This window comes from Xyrauchen texanus, chromosome 17 (assembly GCF_025860055.1).
Source record: "Xyrauchen texanus isolate HMW12.3.18 chromosome 17, RBS_HiC_50CHRs, whole genome shotgun sequence".
Taxonomy (NCBI): domain Eukaryota; kingdom Metazoa; phylum Chordata; class Actinopteri; order Cypriniformes; family Catostomidae; genus Xyrauchen; species Xyrauchen texanus.
Genome location: NC_068292.1, coordinates 23,892,462 through 23,909,454, shown reverse-complemented (window position 1 = coordinate 23,909,454; position 16,993 = coordinate 23,892,462). Strand labels below are relative to the sequence as shown.

General features: G+C 38.9%; 1 protein-coding gene across 2 annotated transcripts; it reads right to left on the bottom strand.

Moving 5' to 3' along the window:
- Positions 1-98: 98 nt before the first annotated feature.
- On the bottom strand, positions 99-16,609 carry LOC127657811 (protein ENTREP3-like). 2 transcript variants are annotated; one of them, XM_052146728.1, is made up of 14 exons: positions 15,371-16,609; positions 15,008-15,064; positions 14,771-14,878; positions 14,583-14,699; positions 13,142-13,249; positions 12,889-13,049; positions 12,441-12,540; positions 7,902-7,974; positions 7,546-7,768; positions 6,108-6,433; positions 5,897-5,965; positions 5,212-5,381; positions 2,406-2,540; positions 99-2,316 (listed from the first exon to the last, which is right to left on the bottom strand). In XM_052146728.1, the coding sequence occupies exons 1-14, from the start codon at positions 15,596-15,598 to the stop codon at positions 2,065-2,067; spliced, it is 2,127 nt and encodes a 708-aa protein (XP_052002688.1). In that variant the 5' UTR covers positions 15,599-16,609; the 3' UTR covers positions 99-2,064. The 2 variants fall into 2 exon arrangements, with proteins under 2 accessions (XP_052002688.1, XP_052002687.1); XM_052146727.1 differs by having other exon boundaries at positions 101-2,316; positions 7,546-7,819.
- Between the last annotated feature and the right edge of the window lie 384 nt (positions 16,610-16,993).

Below are 16,993 nucleotides of genomic sequence, written 5' to 3'. Positions count from 1 at the left end.
AAATAAAAGTCCTCCCCGGACACATCTTTCAACAGTGACGTTTACTTTAGATTTAAATCTAAACGAGTTTTAATAATTGTCGCACTCTTCAAATAAATTTGATGTGTATATATTTATTAACGTGTTCTTTTTCTATTTTACATAAATGTATGCATAAGAGCTATTTTTAATGTTTTTTAGGCATCATATTCCCAGAATAACAGTGTTTTCATCAGTCAGTGTAGAAGTTGTTCATAAATAGTCAATAAAATCCTTAAATTACATAAAATATTTCCAAAGGGCCATAACATGTCAGTGTGCAACAAAGAGGTAGAATTTCAAGAATTTCAAGCTCATTTTCTGACTTGGTTTCAGTGCTTCAAAGAGTTACTGAATGTGGATATGAGCATTAGGGTCAGTGCACCAAAGTTATTTACATATACATTATATGTCAATCCAATCAATGCCAAATTTAGCAACGTTCCTTCCAGTTCAAAGCCTTAAGCATTCCAGAGCACTTCTAGACCATTTCAAAGCCAATTATTTCTTCAGATGTAGATCCATTTCAGAACAGAACAAAGTATTGACAACACATACATCCTACCCTCAGAGAGAAGTCCATGGCTGTCTTTCCAATGTTTTATGCCTAAAGTTTAATCAAACTGTCCAGGTAAATTAGGAAATCCTTTTTCATATCAGTCTGCGAGAGTCCATTTTCATTGAAATCTTTCACCATGTGTTCACAACTCCTGCATATAGTTACTGTCCAAGAATGTTAATTGCTAGAGAATTCTCTGTATGTAGACTCATAAATTCCCTCTGGTGTATACCAGTACAATTCACTACCATGTGTAAGTATTAGTTTGTGTGGGTGCATTAGGTGTGCATTAGGTGTGCATTAGGTTTCTTTAGAAAGAAAAAACAAAACTTCTCAATACATGCAGAGGCATTCTGTAAGAAAGTATTACACAGACTGAGAACCTCCAAAATATGGAGACAGACAGATGCAAAATATAGACGCACCAATTGAATTCGCTTAATAAAAAATAAAATAACATGCATTTCTACAAATAAAGTAAATTAAAATGCTCTTGCTGTGTCATTCTCAGCTATTATGTGAGGTTTAACACAGCCATAATAGAAATGACAGATGATGTTTAGATTATTTTGCTGCTACGATATAAGAAAGATTAAGATCGTGAGGGATATAGTGAAAAGCATTCAGTGGTCAGATACACCAAAATCAGATTGTTAGTTCCATAATCTGAGAGTGTGTGTGTGGGGCCGTGCATATTTCCAAGTTTAATTTGCATTAGTGCATTTTAATGAGCTGTAAAAATATTAAGCAGTGTCATAGGTGCTGCATTCTTTCCCAATCCACATAAACACAGTGAGTTAGAAAAAGAAAAAGCATTAGATGAATAAGCATGAACGTGCAAATGAGCACATGATAATTTTCTTAGCCAGTGATTTTGTCTTGTTTACTGGTAAAAATATCTAAACATCCTTAAAACAAGATTAATTTACTTGGGAAACTAAATTGTTTAAGTTAGAGAATACATCTTACTTTACTTACCCCACTGGCAAATAATAAAAAATCTTCTTGTTTTAAGTGTAAATCTCAAATTTGGTTTTTGCTTTATACAACAAGAAACAATGGGGTGAGAAAAATATAATTAATTAAACTTATATTCTCTAAAAACACATCTTCATATCTTACACAATTTTGCTCAGGTAAATTTATATTGTTTTAATGATGTTCAGAATTTTTTACTGGAAAACAAAAACACCAATTCATTATTTTTGTTAATTACTATTATTATTTTGTATTTTATTATTTTTTGTATTTTTTGCAGTGAAGACGAAAGGAAGCAGAAAAGGGTAAGAATCAGCACCAGTGTGTTTGTCAAGCACAGAGAGCAGAGGGTCTAAGGGTTAAATTCAAAACAGGTGTGTCTTTCTGTTAGAGTTTTTATGATAAGAACAGCTGAAACTTTATCTAGTGTACTCAGACTGTTATTTAAACAGCATATCCATCTGCTACCCAAATCTGCAGTTATCAATTCCAGAATCCCTCATCTCAAATCAGAGGGCCGATTCTGAATAAAGGGCCCCTGATGATCCGTGCGGTGGTGGGTGGAGCCTGCGCAGTGATACGACAGATGTGGAACTGAGGTCTCCACAGCTGCGCAAGTGGATACCCCCGGTCCTTACAGGGTCATCATCATGGTGGCGGGCGTTATGGTGACTGTCACTATGGGAGTGGTGGTGTCCACGGCAGTGGTGGTGGGCATGCTGCTGCTGCCTCCTGGTGGCTCCCCAAGAGTTACGAAGCACCTCCACAAAAAAACAAGCATGTACTGTATACATGTTGTTTTGTCAAAAATGTAAGGATAGCATTATAAAAAAAAAAAAACATTTATTACCTGCTCTAAAGGCAGATTTCCATCGCCTCCTGTCCTCCTTTTAGGCCCCTGAGTGCAGTTTCCAGCATGATCAGTTGCAAGGACTAAGTTCCGTTTTGATCTCTGCAGAAAACGTTGCACTAACACTCTGGTGACCTGAGAGAAAAAGTAGGAAAATTTCACATAATTTTGGCAACCTGGTCTCATAGTGAAAACGTGACTATATACATTTTTGCAAAATATATTATAAACGTCTCAGGTGCAATTCACAATTCTTTAATGGCTGATTATAAATACTTATTTTTCTCTCTATTACTCAGACCCTGCTCTTTTATGATATTGACACATTTTTACTCTAATGCATCTTTTGCAAAACGATACATTTTAATGCTTGTATTACAGACCCACCTACATATATACACTTATTCCAACACAATTAGCTTGTGCTCATCTGATAGATCATTGGACTTAGAGACGGAGAACTGTGGTTCAAGAGCAGCCATGAAATCAAGTTGACACGTAACATAACAAAGTCATAAATAAAGTGGCATGAAATGATGTGATTGGTTAAGAAAATGTGATTTTTCATATTGCTTCTGCATTGTAAAACACTAATGGATAGGTTTAGGCATTGATTTGGTAAGGATGTCTTTTTTAACACCTCATATATATTTTTAAACACTAATGGTTAGGATTAGGCATTGATTTGGTAAGGATGTCTTTTTTAACACCTCATATATATTTTTAAACACTAATGGTTAGGATTAGGCATTGATTTGGTAAGGATGTCTTTTTTAAATGTCTCATTTATACTATTGGTTAGGTTCAGACAAAGGTTTTACATTAAGGAGGTATGTTTTAAAAACATCCATTTAAAATTCACCTTAAAACCTTGTCTGAATACAACAACATATTACCATTATTTTGGTGCCCCCGGCTAGACATTTCACTGGAAAAATGCAGCCAAATGTGTTATACAGCACGTACATTTTGAATTGCAAAACTTTTGTCATGTTCACATAAATTTTATGAGATCAGGCTAAGTTTTGTCTAGGTTATACTTTAGGACAGAGGTTTTCAGAATTTTTCAGTGCAAGGACCCCTTGGTGGATAAAGAGACACAGAACAGACCCCATTTTACATATTGTATTGAGTGTTGTATTTTAAGCTTGACCATAAATAAGATGCATATAGAAACATATTAACCCTAGAACACATATATAACTTCAACCCCATTAAATGCATATGTGGGTCAAAATGACCCAAGTGAAATCTAGATGCTTCTTCTTTATAAAACGACTTATTTTGTCAAGGAAAATGAACTCTTGTGATAATTGTATTTGTAAATTAAATTCATTAATAGTGTATGTAAAAATACATAGTATAGTACTGTATCTTTTATTCAATTTTGAAGAGTTTCAGACACATAAATAAAGAAGGAACAGAGTAGGAGTTTTGAGTGAGAGTAAAAAAGCCTATATCCTCCTGAGACCTGAGCATGACTGCTGTGTGCATTTTTCATTTCCTTTTTTGATTTGTAAATATTAGCCCCTAATACATATGCAAAAAAACCTTAAAATGTATTTTCATTTTTCTAAAAATGTATGTCTAGTTGCGAAACTTTAAATGATACCAAGGTATAGAAAGTCAGATTTTTTTTTATCAAATTGTTTATTATGTTTCCAGAAGTGTTGGTTATTCATGTTTTTAAGATGTTACAGACATTACAGCTGATTTTCTGTAAAGCTGCTTTGGAACAATGTGTAGGGAAAAGCACAAATAAAAAACTACACAAATAAAAATTTCGCTTGATTTAACTTTTATGTTACAATTTTTTTCTACTTTGGCAAAAAAACCCTCAATGTTCTCTCTTTGCACTGTAAAACAAACAAGTGATAAACAGTGCTGAATCATTTTACCAATAATATATTTGCATTGTTAATTCTGACCCATGTAATGGCCAGCATCATCCAATCACTACCAACCATGTTAAATACAATTATATATTTAAAATTCTGAATCTATGAAATGATTATCATTGTCCCATGTCTGCCAACCATGTTGAGTGGTCCAAACATCATCTGCAGCCTGAAATTGAACTTTAGGTCAGATGCTAAGAGTGAATGCACTTGGCTGCATAGAAAAGCTATACATAGAAGGATGCTCCCTTGCTCCCTATTTAGTGAATGACTTAACTTCCAGTGTGAAGTCTGTCTGCACTGGTGTCAGAACAGTTCGAAATGCGCCTTATTTTCATCCTCCATGTAAAGCCTCTAAAACATTTTTCTCACAATGTGAAAATGCACACTAAATATAGGATTTGTAAGGGGGAAAAAAGGCCTATAGTCCACTATAGTGGTCACTGTGTTTAACAGTGTGCCGTTTCGGGATACATCACATGATAGAAGACACTTTCATTTAGGAATACCTAGAGCGGCAGATGAAAAGACCCTTTCATGTAAAAATGATGTCCTAAAAACTAGACGCAAGGTCATTTTTGGCCCTCATTCTGTATGCAGTTTAGCTTTAATGTATTGACATACCTTGTACTGGTGCTTACATTGGAAAGCCATTAAAATAATCTTTATTGATATACAGTCACATAAAATCTGCTTACATATGCTTGTATTACATAATTACATATACCTGTAAATTATATTTGATTTTGACATAATACATTTTAATGTTGGAGGCACTATGATACACACAGCTGAACTTTAGCTTTTTAGCATTAGTTGGCAGACCCCATACAGTACCACTGCAAACCCCCTGTTAAAGACTCTTGCTTTGGCCAATGAGTTGTTATTTTTCCTTTCATAAGACTAACCTTGAGGTCTCCAAGTGAGCGTGCACAGTCTTTGGGTAAACGCAGTGAGGTGGCTGGGGCCTGTTTTGAGGGTAACCAGCTACTCACAGCCTTAATGCTTCCCTTCCTGGGCAGGGATGCAGGAAGTGCCAAAGAGGAGCGAGGCAGCAAACTAGCTCCAGATAATGGTCCTAGGCCACACAGGTGACACAAACACAGGTAGGAAGACAAAAAAAAGATAATGCATTTGAATTTGAAAGCAATTTCAATAATTCAATAAAGGCAGTAACATGTTAACAGTACACATTCAATAAGTGATACTCTATTGATTTTAATTTAGAGGTGTCTTAAGTGGGACGCACACTGTGCAATTGTTTTGTCCAGCACAGATTTTGTCAATGTTTTGACTGGAAAAGTTAAATAAGTCTTTCTCTTTCTCTCTCACACATGTATTAAATTACTGTTCTTCCACTGGTTCTTCATTAGAGATAGACACAGATGTCATAGAAGCAGTCACACAGCAGGACTGCAACCAAAAGTTCTGCTTACACAAGGAATCGATGAGCTTGTCACTATAAGCTATTAAAGACTGCAGATTTTGCCCTATGACAAAAAATAAATAAAAAAAGTCCTGAAATTTGTCTCAGCAAAAATCATCAGTAGCTTTAATAAACTTGCCTGTGACTTGAGAATGTTAGAAACTGACCTGTCTCTGATGAAGTCTGAGTCCCCCCCACACTGACTCCTTTACTGCCTCCTGTGAGACTGAAATCACCTGAGGACAGAAGAGCACACAAAAACACCCCCAAACTGTGACATTGTCTTTGTTTTAAAGAGTTCTTCAAGAAATACACTTTGACTTACACTATTTCACAATATCCCAGACAATGCATGCGTTAATTCTTTGTTTTACATACCTGTGTCAGCTGAAGAGCTAAGCCCTGGTTCACTGTGCGACTTCACAAGGGGTAAGAAGCCATCACTGTCTTTTCGATCCCGTCCAGTTTGCTCACGGATGCAAGGCCGTGGAAGGAGCTCTGGTGCTGTATGGACTGGTTGTTCTTGAGCACCACCTGATGGGGTTGTGGTAGGTGGGTTGGTTACAGAGGAGGAGGAGCCCTGTCTGGATGGCGTGCAGTGCCGAACTCGGATTTCTGGGATAGAGCAACGCTGAGAGCCCGCTAACAACTCCAACTGAGAGCAACTACTTGCCAACAGAGCTTGACGCCTCAGCACTGGTGACCTATGGAGGAAATATTAAAGTTATATTGTGCCCAAAAATGAACAGTCTGTCATAATTTACTCACCCTCATGTTGTTCCAAACATTTATGACCTTGTCTCCTCCGGTGAACATAAAAGAAGAACTCTTGAAGAATGTAAGAACATTCTTGATTTCCATGCAAAAGCACCATAAAGGTAGTCCATAAAACTTGTGTGTTATATACAGTAGATAAGTCTTCTAAAGTCATACAATAACTTTGTTTGAGAAACATATTGAAATGTAAGAAGTGTAATTCACAGAAAATCTTGACATTTGCTCAAGCACTCCTTTGGCATGTTGAAGTGAAAGTAACAATGTTAGATACATGAACAAATCATTCTTTTGAGTCAGATCTTTCGATGAATCCACTGATTCGGTTCACAAAACCAGTCTGAATGATATGTTCATGAATCAGACTGATACAGTTCTTGAGTTAAGCTAACTCTAAAATGATCACAACAGTTAACAGCTCTTTGGAGGGGAAGATCTAGGTTAAAAATGACTTAAATTTCGGTCCGTTCCACAAGCTTTTGTATGGCTTTAAAAGACATACCCTATGGACAGAGTTGTACGGACAACTTTTTTAAAGACCCCCTCCAATGAAAAACAAGTTTTTAACCTTGTTTACATGTCTATATGGTGTTTTTTATATGCTAGAAGATATAGAAAGGACAAATGGTGAGCCTTCATGTATTACCAAAGGATCTGAAAATCAGAGATAAATTGGTGCAGTTTATTTGGGCTGAGATGGAGGCGGGGGAACTAATTTGCATATTCATAGATCCACGCATACTAAACATGGCAAATTAGTAGAATCATATCTAAGCTATTTTAAGGCAAAAAATATTTTAAATATGTAATTTTGATTAACAAATATGAGTTTTTAGGGGTTAAACCAGTGACTGGAGAGGGACTTTAATACTTTTTTGAAAGCCTCAGTCCCCATGCTTAGCAAATAAAATGACCAGTACATTCTTCAAAATGTCCTTTTGCCCTCCACTGAAGAGAAAAACATAAATTTTGGGTGAACTATTCCTTTAAAGTAAGTGATTTTATTTAGTTATTTCACAATTATTTGCTAACTCCTCCTTACCTATATGTGGAAGTGTTGTGTGTGCTCGGAGAGGAGCAGGAGTTCGATCTCTCCCCTCTGAAACCACGTATGCCTGGAGGAGCTGCTACCGTTCCTTCAGTATGTTGTGCGGAACATCGACAGCTGATGTACTCTCCCCTCTCCGCTCCCTCACTGCCTCCCCTGGGCCGAGCCCGCATCCCCAACTCCATGAGACAGGAGTCCTCGGACGGGGAGCTGTCATCTGGAATATCCACAATCTCAGACATCAACAGAGAGCCACTGTCCATAGACACTGAGAGAGAAATACACAAATAGCACATTTAAAGAGATAGTGCTGTTTGCATAAGGAGGAACAGATGAGAGGAAAGACTCACCTTCACCACTGAAAGCTGTGGATGTTCCTCTCTCTCCAGACAGCTCACCAGCTTGTGTGTCAAAGACTGTGGCCTACAGACAGAGAGAGTGGCATGACCACAGCATTAGTCATAAAACATGCACACATTTTCTGGATTGTTGATAAAGAATAGCCATAAAGCATGCAAAAAAGGACTACTCATTTAATTGGTTTATGAGGAGGCTTGTGTGACCCATCTACATTTCCCATCATTCTCTGTTGTAGCAAGAGAATTAAAAAAATAGACATCAACCACACACTTAAAGGTGCACTAAGACATTTTTCGTCATTACAGTTTTTTTACTCCGAAATAAATTATTTGCAATTTTTTTAAATATATGTATAAAATCATGATCACTCACATGAGATGAAGACTCCAGACATATCAGTAACCTTATGTAAGTTGTTTTATTTTACATTGAAACTGGGGGTCCCCTCATGGGGGCTGCCATGTTAGAATCTCATGAATACTACTCGGTTAATCTCAGATACCACTCTGTTACTAGATACTTTTGCTTTATGGATTAAAACAATCAAGGCTGGCTGTGAATAGTACTGTAATGGTTGAAGGATGGGCAAGGAGGAGGCGGGAATCGGCTGAACAGTAAACATAAAGTTTTGTTTCAAAGTGTATTTATTGATTTTTACAACTTAAATCACACTTAACAATCCCCCAACCCTCACCGTCAAATCACCAGAGTAGCATCCATTCTGTCCATTAATTCAGATAAGTAAACATAAAGCTTTAATGTCAAATGCAACTTAAAACAAACATAAACAAACACAGACACATATGCAACGTGAGACGTAAGTCTCTCTCTCTCAAACTGGCACATCCCCTTTATCTCGCTCTCCTGCTGATCAGCTGATTAAGCACCGGCCGTGCATCATCAAGGCCCGGCCATGCTCTCCTCCTTGTCACACTCCTCCCCTACCCGATTCAGGCCAGGGTGCCACCGATCTGACTAACTCCCCCCATCTGTGGAGGGGAGACACTGCTCTTCCGTCCGTTCTGTCAGCCGGTGGTCCACCCCGCCTCCTGGGAACCTGGGGGAGAGACGAGGGGAGGTGTGGGGAGAGGGAAAGGGTGAGCGGAGACACACAGATAGAGAGAGGGAGAGAGAGAGAGAGAGAGAGAGAGAGAGAGAGAGAGAGAGAGAGAAGAACTTGCTCGCCAGCTCCAAGACACGCTGTCGCCCAGTCCTCAAATGCTCCTCCGCCCACTGGCAGACACCAGCTCGCTCCTCCCCTGGCAGGCTGTAGCGAGTCCTCTGGGCCCTGGCAGACGGAACCAATCCTCCCCTTTTTCGGCAGACGGCAGCGGTTTCTCTGGCTCTAGGTGGCTGGCAGTGACCCCTCCGTCCCCAGGCAGTCGGCCAGGGCTGCTTCCCTGGTGGATGGCAGCGGTGAGGACTCCGCAACAGCACATCCCTCCTCCCTCTGAAGGGAAGGCTGAAGCATTATTTTCATATTAATATTGTGGTAGTCCGTGAACGTCATCTGGACCAACAATGTACTCAGAGAACAACAAACTTCTTCTGCGTTGTTGTTTAGTCATTGTACAAGTAGGATGTGATGGTTGGTCGGTGTGGTATTTGTCCCACCACTCCTACAATGTGATTGTATGCTGGGTAAAACGTGACAGTAATGAGCACTATGTTTTACCCAAAGTTAAAACATTTTCAACTCCCGGTGTCTCTCACTCTCACTTGAACTGGCACCTCCGGCTCCACTTTATCTCGCTCTCCCGCTGATCAGTTGATGCGGCCATGCCCTCCTCCTCATCACAAGTAAATTTTTTCAATGGCATCTGAAACTGAAAACTATTGAAAACTAAACAAAGAATCTTTGTTGTTTAATTAAAAAAGAGATAAAGAAATAAGAAATTGCCTAGCGGGTCCATTTTACAATCACTTGATCACACATCACATTGTAATTACGATGACCAACTTTTAGGCAGGAACTTCTCAGCAGGACTTGAATTCAGCAATAACGATGAACTATTCAATAATGTTTTTTTTCTACTAAATGATGCAGTGCATTATGAAATCTGAAATGTGGTCACTGTTTGGTTCAATTCGATGTGATTATTTCTGTAAGAGACATAAAACTTTTACTGAAATGTATTAAAAAATATATTTATAAATTGAAGTGTATAATTGCTGTGCCACTACACCACCAAAAGGAAACTGCGTAAATAAAGATTGTTTTTCAAACACTCCTTCTGCAGGATTTTTTCTGCACAGAGAATTATGAGGCGGCTGCCTCCATCAAATTTCGTGCCGCCTCCAACTGTCGACAAAACTCAGGCAGGCAGTCACGTGCACAGATAGACCCCAAGTGGTGCACAAGCACCCGACCTCTTTCACTAGATACGTTTGGCCCTTGGCATCAATTCTCAATTAAACGTGTGCCCGGCTTCTGCATTTTAGTTGTAGTTCTGTGAGACCACACAAGCACCTCCCCCTCTTTGACATACTTTGTCACATCCTTCACACGGTTAATGCATCCAGAATGAGCACCCTGAGGAGCAACATCAAAGTTTACCTGACCAGCCTTAATTTGTGACAGGGATAATGTTTGCCCTAAACTTTGACATTGTTTGCCACTGCTGTGACATTAAACCACAATAAAAAAATCTCCATAGAGCCTGCAGAATTAGGCAGTAGCCCTCCATTAAGCTTAACAACAAGCAAGCTAAGCAGGCATTGGCTCAAAATAGTGTTGTCCTGGGTCAAAAATACCCCCAAAATGTTACATTTGAATTGCTCCTGTTTGAGTTGTTTTTTTATATTGATAACATAACATAGCCAATCCTCCATGGTCACCAGAGGTCACCTGACTTTTTCCCTGATAACAGCAGAATGAAATACTCCATTTTTGGTCATACAGAAAAGAGTAAGACATCCTTCAAAACTATAAAGGGTTTACTTTTATTTTTTGTATGCTCACAATAACAGCAAAACGTTGTGGTTTTGTAAAATAAAGAAATCATACAGGATGCGCTTTCTACCGTCTCAGTCTCCATGAACTTCTGCCTGGAGCATGTCACGAAAATGAACTGAAACTCAGCATATATTTGCCTCGCAGACATGAGAAATATGTCTATGGAAAGCTTGAATTGTCTACTTTTAAAATAACATTTAAATCGAAAACAAATATTCTCTGATTGTGTAATCCATATGAAACCAACAAGAGGTACAGTCTTTTCCGTTTGAGCTCATTATTGTTTTTGGAAGAAGACACACTGTGAATTTACCTCAGAAGAAGTGCGTGATCCGATACGGCCTTTCTAAAACAAAAAGTGTCTCAAAAAATGTATTTTGTGAGCGAAAATTGGAGTCTACAAAATATATTATGTGTCTCATGGCCTTATTTCAATGACTTTGACAGTGACTTACCACACATAATCTTGATTTTCTCAAAAATGCAAACATGTACAACACATGTTTGAAAGCTCTTATGTTACAAAACTGCTGAGAAAGTGATGCAATTTATTTATTAATTTTGTTAATTATTCATGCTTGACATGATGACTACAATCATGTCAACTGTATCTGGGCAAAATTTTGTATTGTTATCTCAAAGCAAGTTATGGCATTTGGAACCAAGGTAGTCTTTTTTATCAAAAGTCCATAAAACTCTCCAAACAAGTGATCTAAGGGTTTTACTGAGAACTACTTACATTTGTAAATGCCACAGTAAATCAGAAACATAAATACATAGAATAAGTAACAAGTAATAAGATCCAGCACTGTTTAAGTTGTGCGCATGGTAAATCAAGACCTCTCAATCTAAGTGATCAGTCCAATCCAAGCTGTAAAACAGTGGCTGATTGGTCTCTACACATCATCCCTTCCCACCATACCTGAGATAAGAGATGATCTTATTATCAGTTTAAGAGGTTAATCAAGTTTGCTGTTTGTTAACTATAAATGAACACATTAGCTCCTATATTGTATTTTATGAATTTCATGTTGAACAGGTTAGCTTTTTTAATTAAATAAGCTATAAGTTGATAACTGTCATTTTCTTTAATCATCTAATTATTAGAACACCTAAAATATGTTGCTTCAGCCAGTGGAAGGCGTGGTACAAGTGTACTGTATGTGTGCACATTATCAGGATGGTACCACCTCTGCCTCATTTTGAGCCAGGAAAAACCCTGTCCTGTCTGCAGATATTCGCAAAAACAGATAGTCCTGCCCCAAACTCATTACATTGGTTGATTCAATATTGTTGTATTGGGCTGGATGGGTTCTTCAAACAAACACAGCAATATTTATAGGGCTACAGAGACAGAGTTTACATATTTTGAGGAAATCGACATATGAATGGCTAACTTATAGTTATCTCATCATATTAAGCTGGAATGGGAGAAAGTATTTTAACACAAAAAAGTTACACACTTCAGATTTAACTGAGATTAACAAGTCTAGAATTTGTTTTTGGAAAATAAATGAATGCATAACATTGGTATTATTCTAGTTTTTGATTATTAACAAATACAAACATTTACCTCACTAGGAGCCCTTTGACCCATCACTGCCTCATAAGGAGGAGGGCAGTCAGTTGGGTAGAGAGGTACAGGACTCTCCATTGATCCATTATATGTGACACTGTAGGCACACACACAAAAAATGAAGCATGAGAAAAGGAAATTAAATGAACTAAACAAATGGTGTGACAGAAGAGCTGTGTTTTGACAGGACATGTGCCTATAGGGATTAAAAAATACAGAATATGAGTTAAATAGACAGAAAAAAATTTAAAGACCAGGTAAATGGCATTAATGCATTTGGCTATGTGTCTGTGGATCCGGTTTTGCCAACATTGTGGGGAGCAGACAAGTTTCGGTGGTAGGGTTAAGAGATAGTAAATATATTTTATTCACTATAAAAACAACAGAAGTCAATGAAAATTCCCCACTGTTCTAGAAAAACAAACACGTGTATATGTCTTTTCACCTCTGTGCATCAGTCTCTGAGCTGCAGGTGTATTCAGGAGGGTAGTATGGGGGTGGGGGAATGGGCGGAACAAACTCCTCAAAGTCCATCATGTTACTGAGAAATGCATCCTGAGGAGTGGTGCATTCTGGGTTAACAGAGCGAGAGCGATGGGGAGCCAGCTACAACAAATGGGAGAAAGAGGAGGGAAAAGTTAGATGCATTTCTGTGACATTTGAGAGAACATTTAAGCTATTAGTAGTTTTACACTCACCAACTGCAGCAGGTCCAGAGAGAAGATATGGATGCTACAGGTGACAGTTGACAGAGTGCAGATAATGGTGGAGAGAATACTGAGACCACAGGCACTAAACAGCAGATCCTACACACACACACAAACATACACTAGTGTGATTAAACTCATCCTTTAAAGAACAGCACCAGAGAAGCATATCTGGGTAAAACTTGAAAAGACATAATGATAATAAGACTGATAATAATGGAATGGGGTGTCCACATACTTTTGGCAATTTAGTAGTGTATATGTATAATAGTGCATGCCATACTATTACACATATACACTACTACTACATGGCCAAAAGTATGTGGACACTCCATTCTAATCAAGTTTGGTTTGGCCCAGTGAAGACAAATTTTTGTGGTTTGGCATACAGTGGCATTCTAGAGAATTGGATGCTTCCAGCTTTGTGGTAGCAGCTTTTCTGATTTTGGTGTGGAAGAACTTGACTGGCCTGCACAAAGCTCAATCCCTAATTAACTTATTTGGGATGAATTGGAATGCAGACTGTGAGCCAGGCCCCATCTCCTAACCTCAGTGATGCTCTTGTATCTGATTGTGAGCAAAATATCTGCAGTCACGTTTCAATATATAGTGGAAAGCCTTCCCTTAAGAGTGGAAGATGTTAGGTAGTGCCAGCTCCCTATTAAAGGGATAGTTCACCCAAAAAAGAAGATTCTCTCATAATTTACTCAACCTAATGCCATCCCAGATGTGCATGACTTTCTTTCTTCTGCAGAACACATATGAAGATTTTTAAAAGTATATCTCTGCTCTGTTGGTCCTCACAATGCAAGTGAAAGGTGGCCTGAACTTTGAAGTCCCAAAAGGCAATATAAATGTAATCCATAAGACTCCAGTGGTTAAATCCATATCATCTGAAGCAACATGATAGGTGTGAGTTATAAACAGATCAATATTTAGGTCCTTTTTTTACTATCAATCTGCACCTTTGAACAGCCCAAACAGATCAATATTTAAGTCCTGTTTTAACTGTAAATCTACACTTTCACTTCCACCTTCTGGTGTGGAAGGGAATTTCACTTTCATATTCAACCACCTACTGGTTGGGGCTGGTCAAATGTGCAGACTGATAGAAAAAATAATATTAAATATGGATCTCTTTCTCACTACACCAATCATATTGCTTCTGAAGATATGGATTGAACCACTGGAGTCTTATGGATTGATTTCATACTGTCTTCATTTCTGGCCACCTTTCACTTGTGAGGACCAACAGAGCAGAGATATTCTTTTGAAAATCTTAATTTGTGTTCTGTAGATGAAAGAAAGTCATACACATCTGGGATGGCATAAGTAAATGATGAGAGAAATTTTATTCTTTTAATGCCACATACTTTAGGCCATATAGGGTAGATGAATTGCAAACATGTTTAAAGTCTATCAAAATACATACCTTGAGCTGGTGACGCACCGAGTGGCAATCTGCATGTTGGTAGAGCACTAGCGTCTCCTCTTCTGATGGAGAGCATGTCTGCTTGGGGTCACAGCAAAGACACAGGCCATTCTCCATCTACAAAAACACAGTTATTTAGGAGAGAGAGGAGAGGAGAGGAGAGGAGAGGAGAGGAGAGGAGAGTGTACCTGACAGGTAAGATATGATCTGACCATCTGTGCATTCTGACATGAGAGCATGGAACCAGCCAGACTGAGAATCACACAAACTGCAGACAGCAGCATAAACAGCGACACCTGAACAAAAATATTATTATTATAATAATAATAATCAAACAAAAACTGAATCACTGAAATACTATAAACAGCAAACACACACACACAAACACTCTAAAACAATTCAATCAAGATAATAAAGGTACATACTACAAGAGTGAATGGCCTTCTCCATGATATCACACCCACCACTCCTGAGGCCACAACCTTGTTCAACAGACAAAAAAGCATGTTAAACTTTTTTTCTCCAACATCAAGTCTTCATGGGAAATGTTTTATTTTAAGACGCAAACTAGTTTGCTTAAATAACTCTGCAATGAGACAGTAGATTTTTAAAACACCAAATATCCCACGCAGTCTCTCAATTATAATTTTTTTATTATTATTTGAAGTATATCATGTCACACCGCAGGATACTTCTGCAACTACTAAAATATCAAGATATTCAAATAACTATCAAAGGCCTATCATCATCTTAGAGGGTATGTTTGTGCCTGAGAGGGAGAGACTTACGAAAAAGCCAGCCCAGAATGGACAGGACTGTCTGACTCGGGGTGAAGAGGTGAAGGCCAGGCTTGTGAAGCTGAAGGCCAGCACCATAGCCCCTAACGCAAGGTGACACAAGCCCAGGTAAAGCAGAACGCGTGCACTTGTACTCCCAGACATTCCTCTGCGACTCCCAGACAGACCTCGAGACCCTGAAATTGAGGCCATGCTACTGGAGTCCGAAGGTGAGGGCATTGTGGCTTGTTAAACACTTCCTAAATTATCTGAACATGTAACTCAGTTCAAAACATATAGAATGTTACTCTAGGAACATCAGAAAAGTGAATAAATCGTGCGTAAAACTAAATATAGCCTACTTGACTTAAACAAATCACACAACCCAAACCCTGCGCAAAATATCTATCACGAGATTCCACCATTAGGGGTCTACTTAACATTCTAACCACAACTGGACGTCGGTATGGTCACATTTATGTTGTGTCAACATTTATTCCTCGGCGTACTCCTTTATCCCTTGATTTAAATCCGTCCGTCACCCACCAGCCCTCTCTCTCTCCCCCCATCCCCGCGGCATTGCGGTACCCAGGGCCTTTAGCAGGCCGAGCGGCTGCCGCATCCACAGGCCAGGAGAGCAGGTTCGGGCTTCTGGCTACACCGGAGGAAGATGCGCGGAGCGGGACTAAAGAAACAACTCTAGCCCAGCACACACCAAAGTGTTTCTCCCACTAGAGAGCCTCACAGCCCCCACCTGTACGCGAACGAGACGTCTCATGAAGCAAAACGCTAAAGGTATCAGACGAGAAAATAAATAAATAAGCTAGAAAGAAAGCACCCGCGTCGAAACAGCTCGAGAAGAACGGTCAAGCTGTTATCATTTTCAAATGATGCAAGCCTTTAAATGATTGTGAAATGCACACTCCTGGCGTTTCTTTAAGGGAGTTTTATCCTGAATCGAGTCTCCCTCTTTTCCTCCCGCAGTCACGAGGACTACCATCCCGTCCGCATCCCGGACAAGAGCATCACTGCGCCGCGCGCTACGTAATCGCGCTAGACTTCAAGTGTCTCAGGGCGTACACGTATTATTCCCAAACGATATCATTACCTCGTATCTACCCTTCAGGCACAATGTAAATGTTATCCACTATCATTTCAGAGTGCCTCAGTTTTAGAAATATAGAATAGGTCGCACATTCTGATAGCATGTGTCCAGAACATTTGTCCAATGCGGCACCACATTTTACCGCGGTAAAGACTATAAATCCGCTATGCGCAGTCGTAGACGTGTAGGCTAGGCTAACTAAAGTTGCATGTGATTCTTCGTGATCAGCGAATTCGGATGACATCATCCTCCGCTCCGCAATCGGTCAGTTACTTTTTACGACCCAAATAGCTTCAAGAGTTGAAAACCTAGAAGACTGAAACCACTCTCATATTGGCCAGTCTGATTTGTTAATTTTTTTCACAGCAGTTTGTTTTCCTGTCAACTCTTTTTATGTCCGTGAGTCGGCTTGGTAAAATAAGCGCTCTTTACTTATTGTGAAATATGAATAAAATAAGCCAACAAACCAATAAACAAAATGACCATCTAGATGGGTCACATAGGCTTAATTAGACCTTCATGATTTGTGA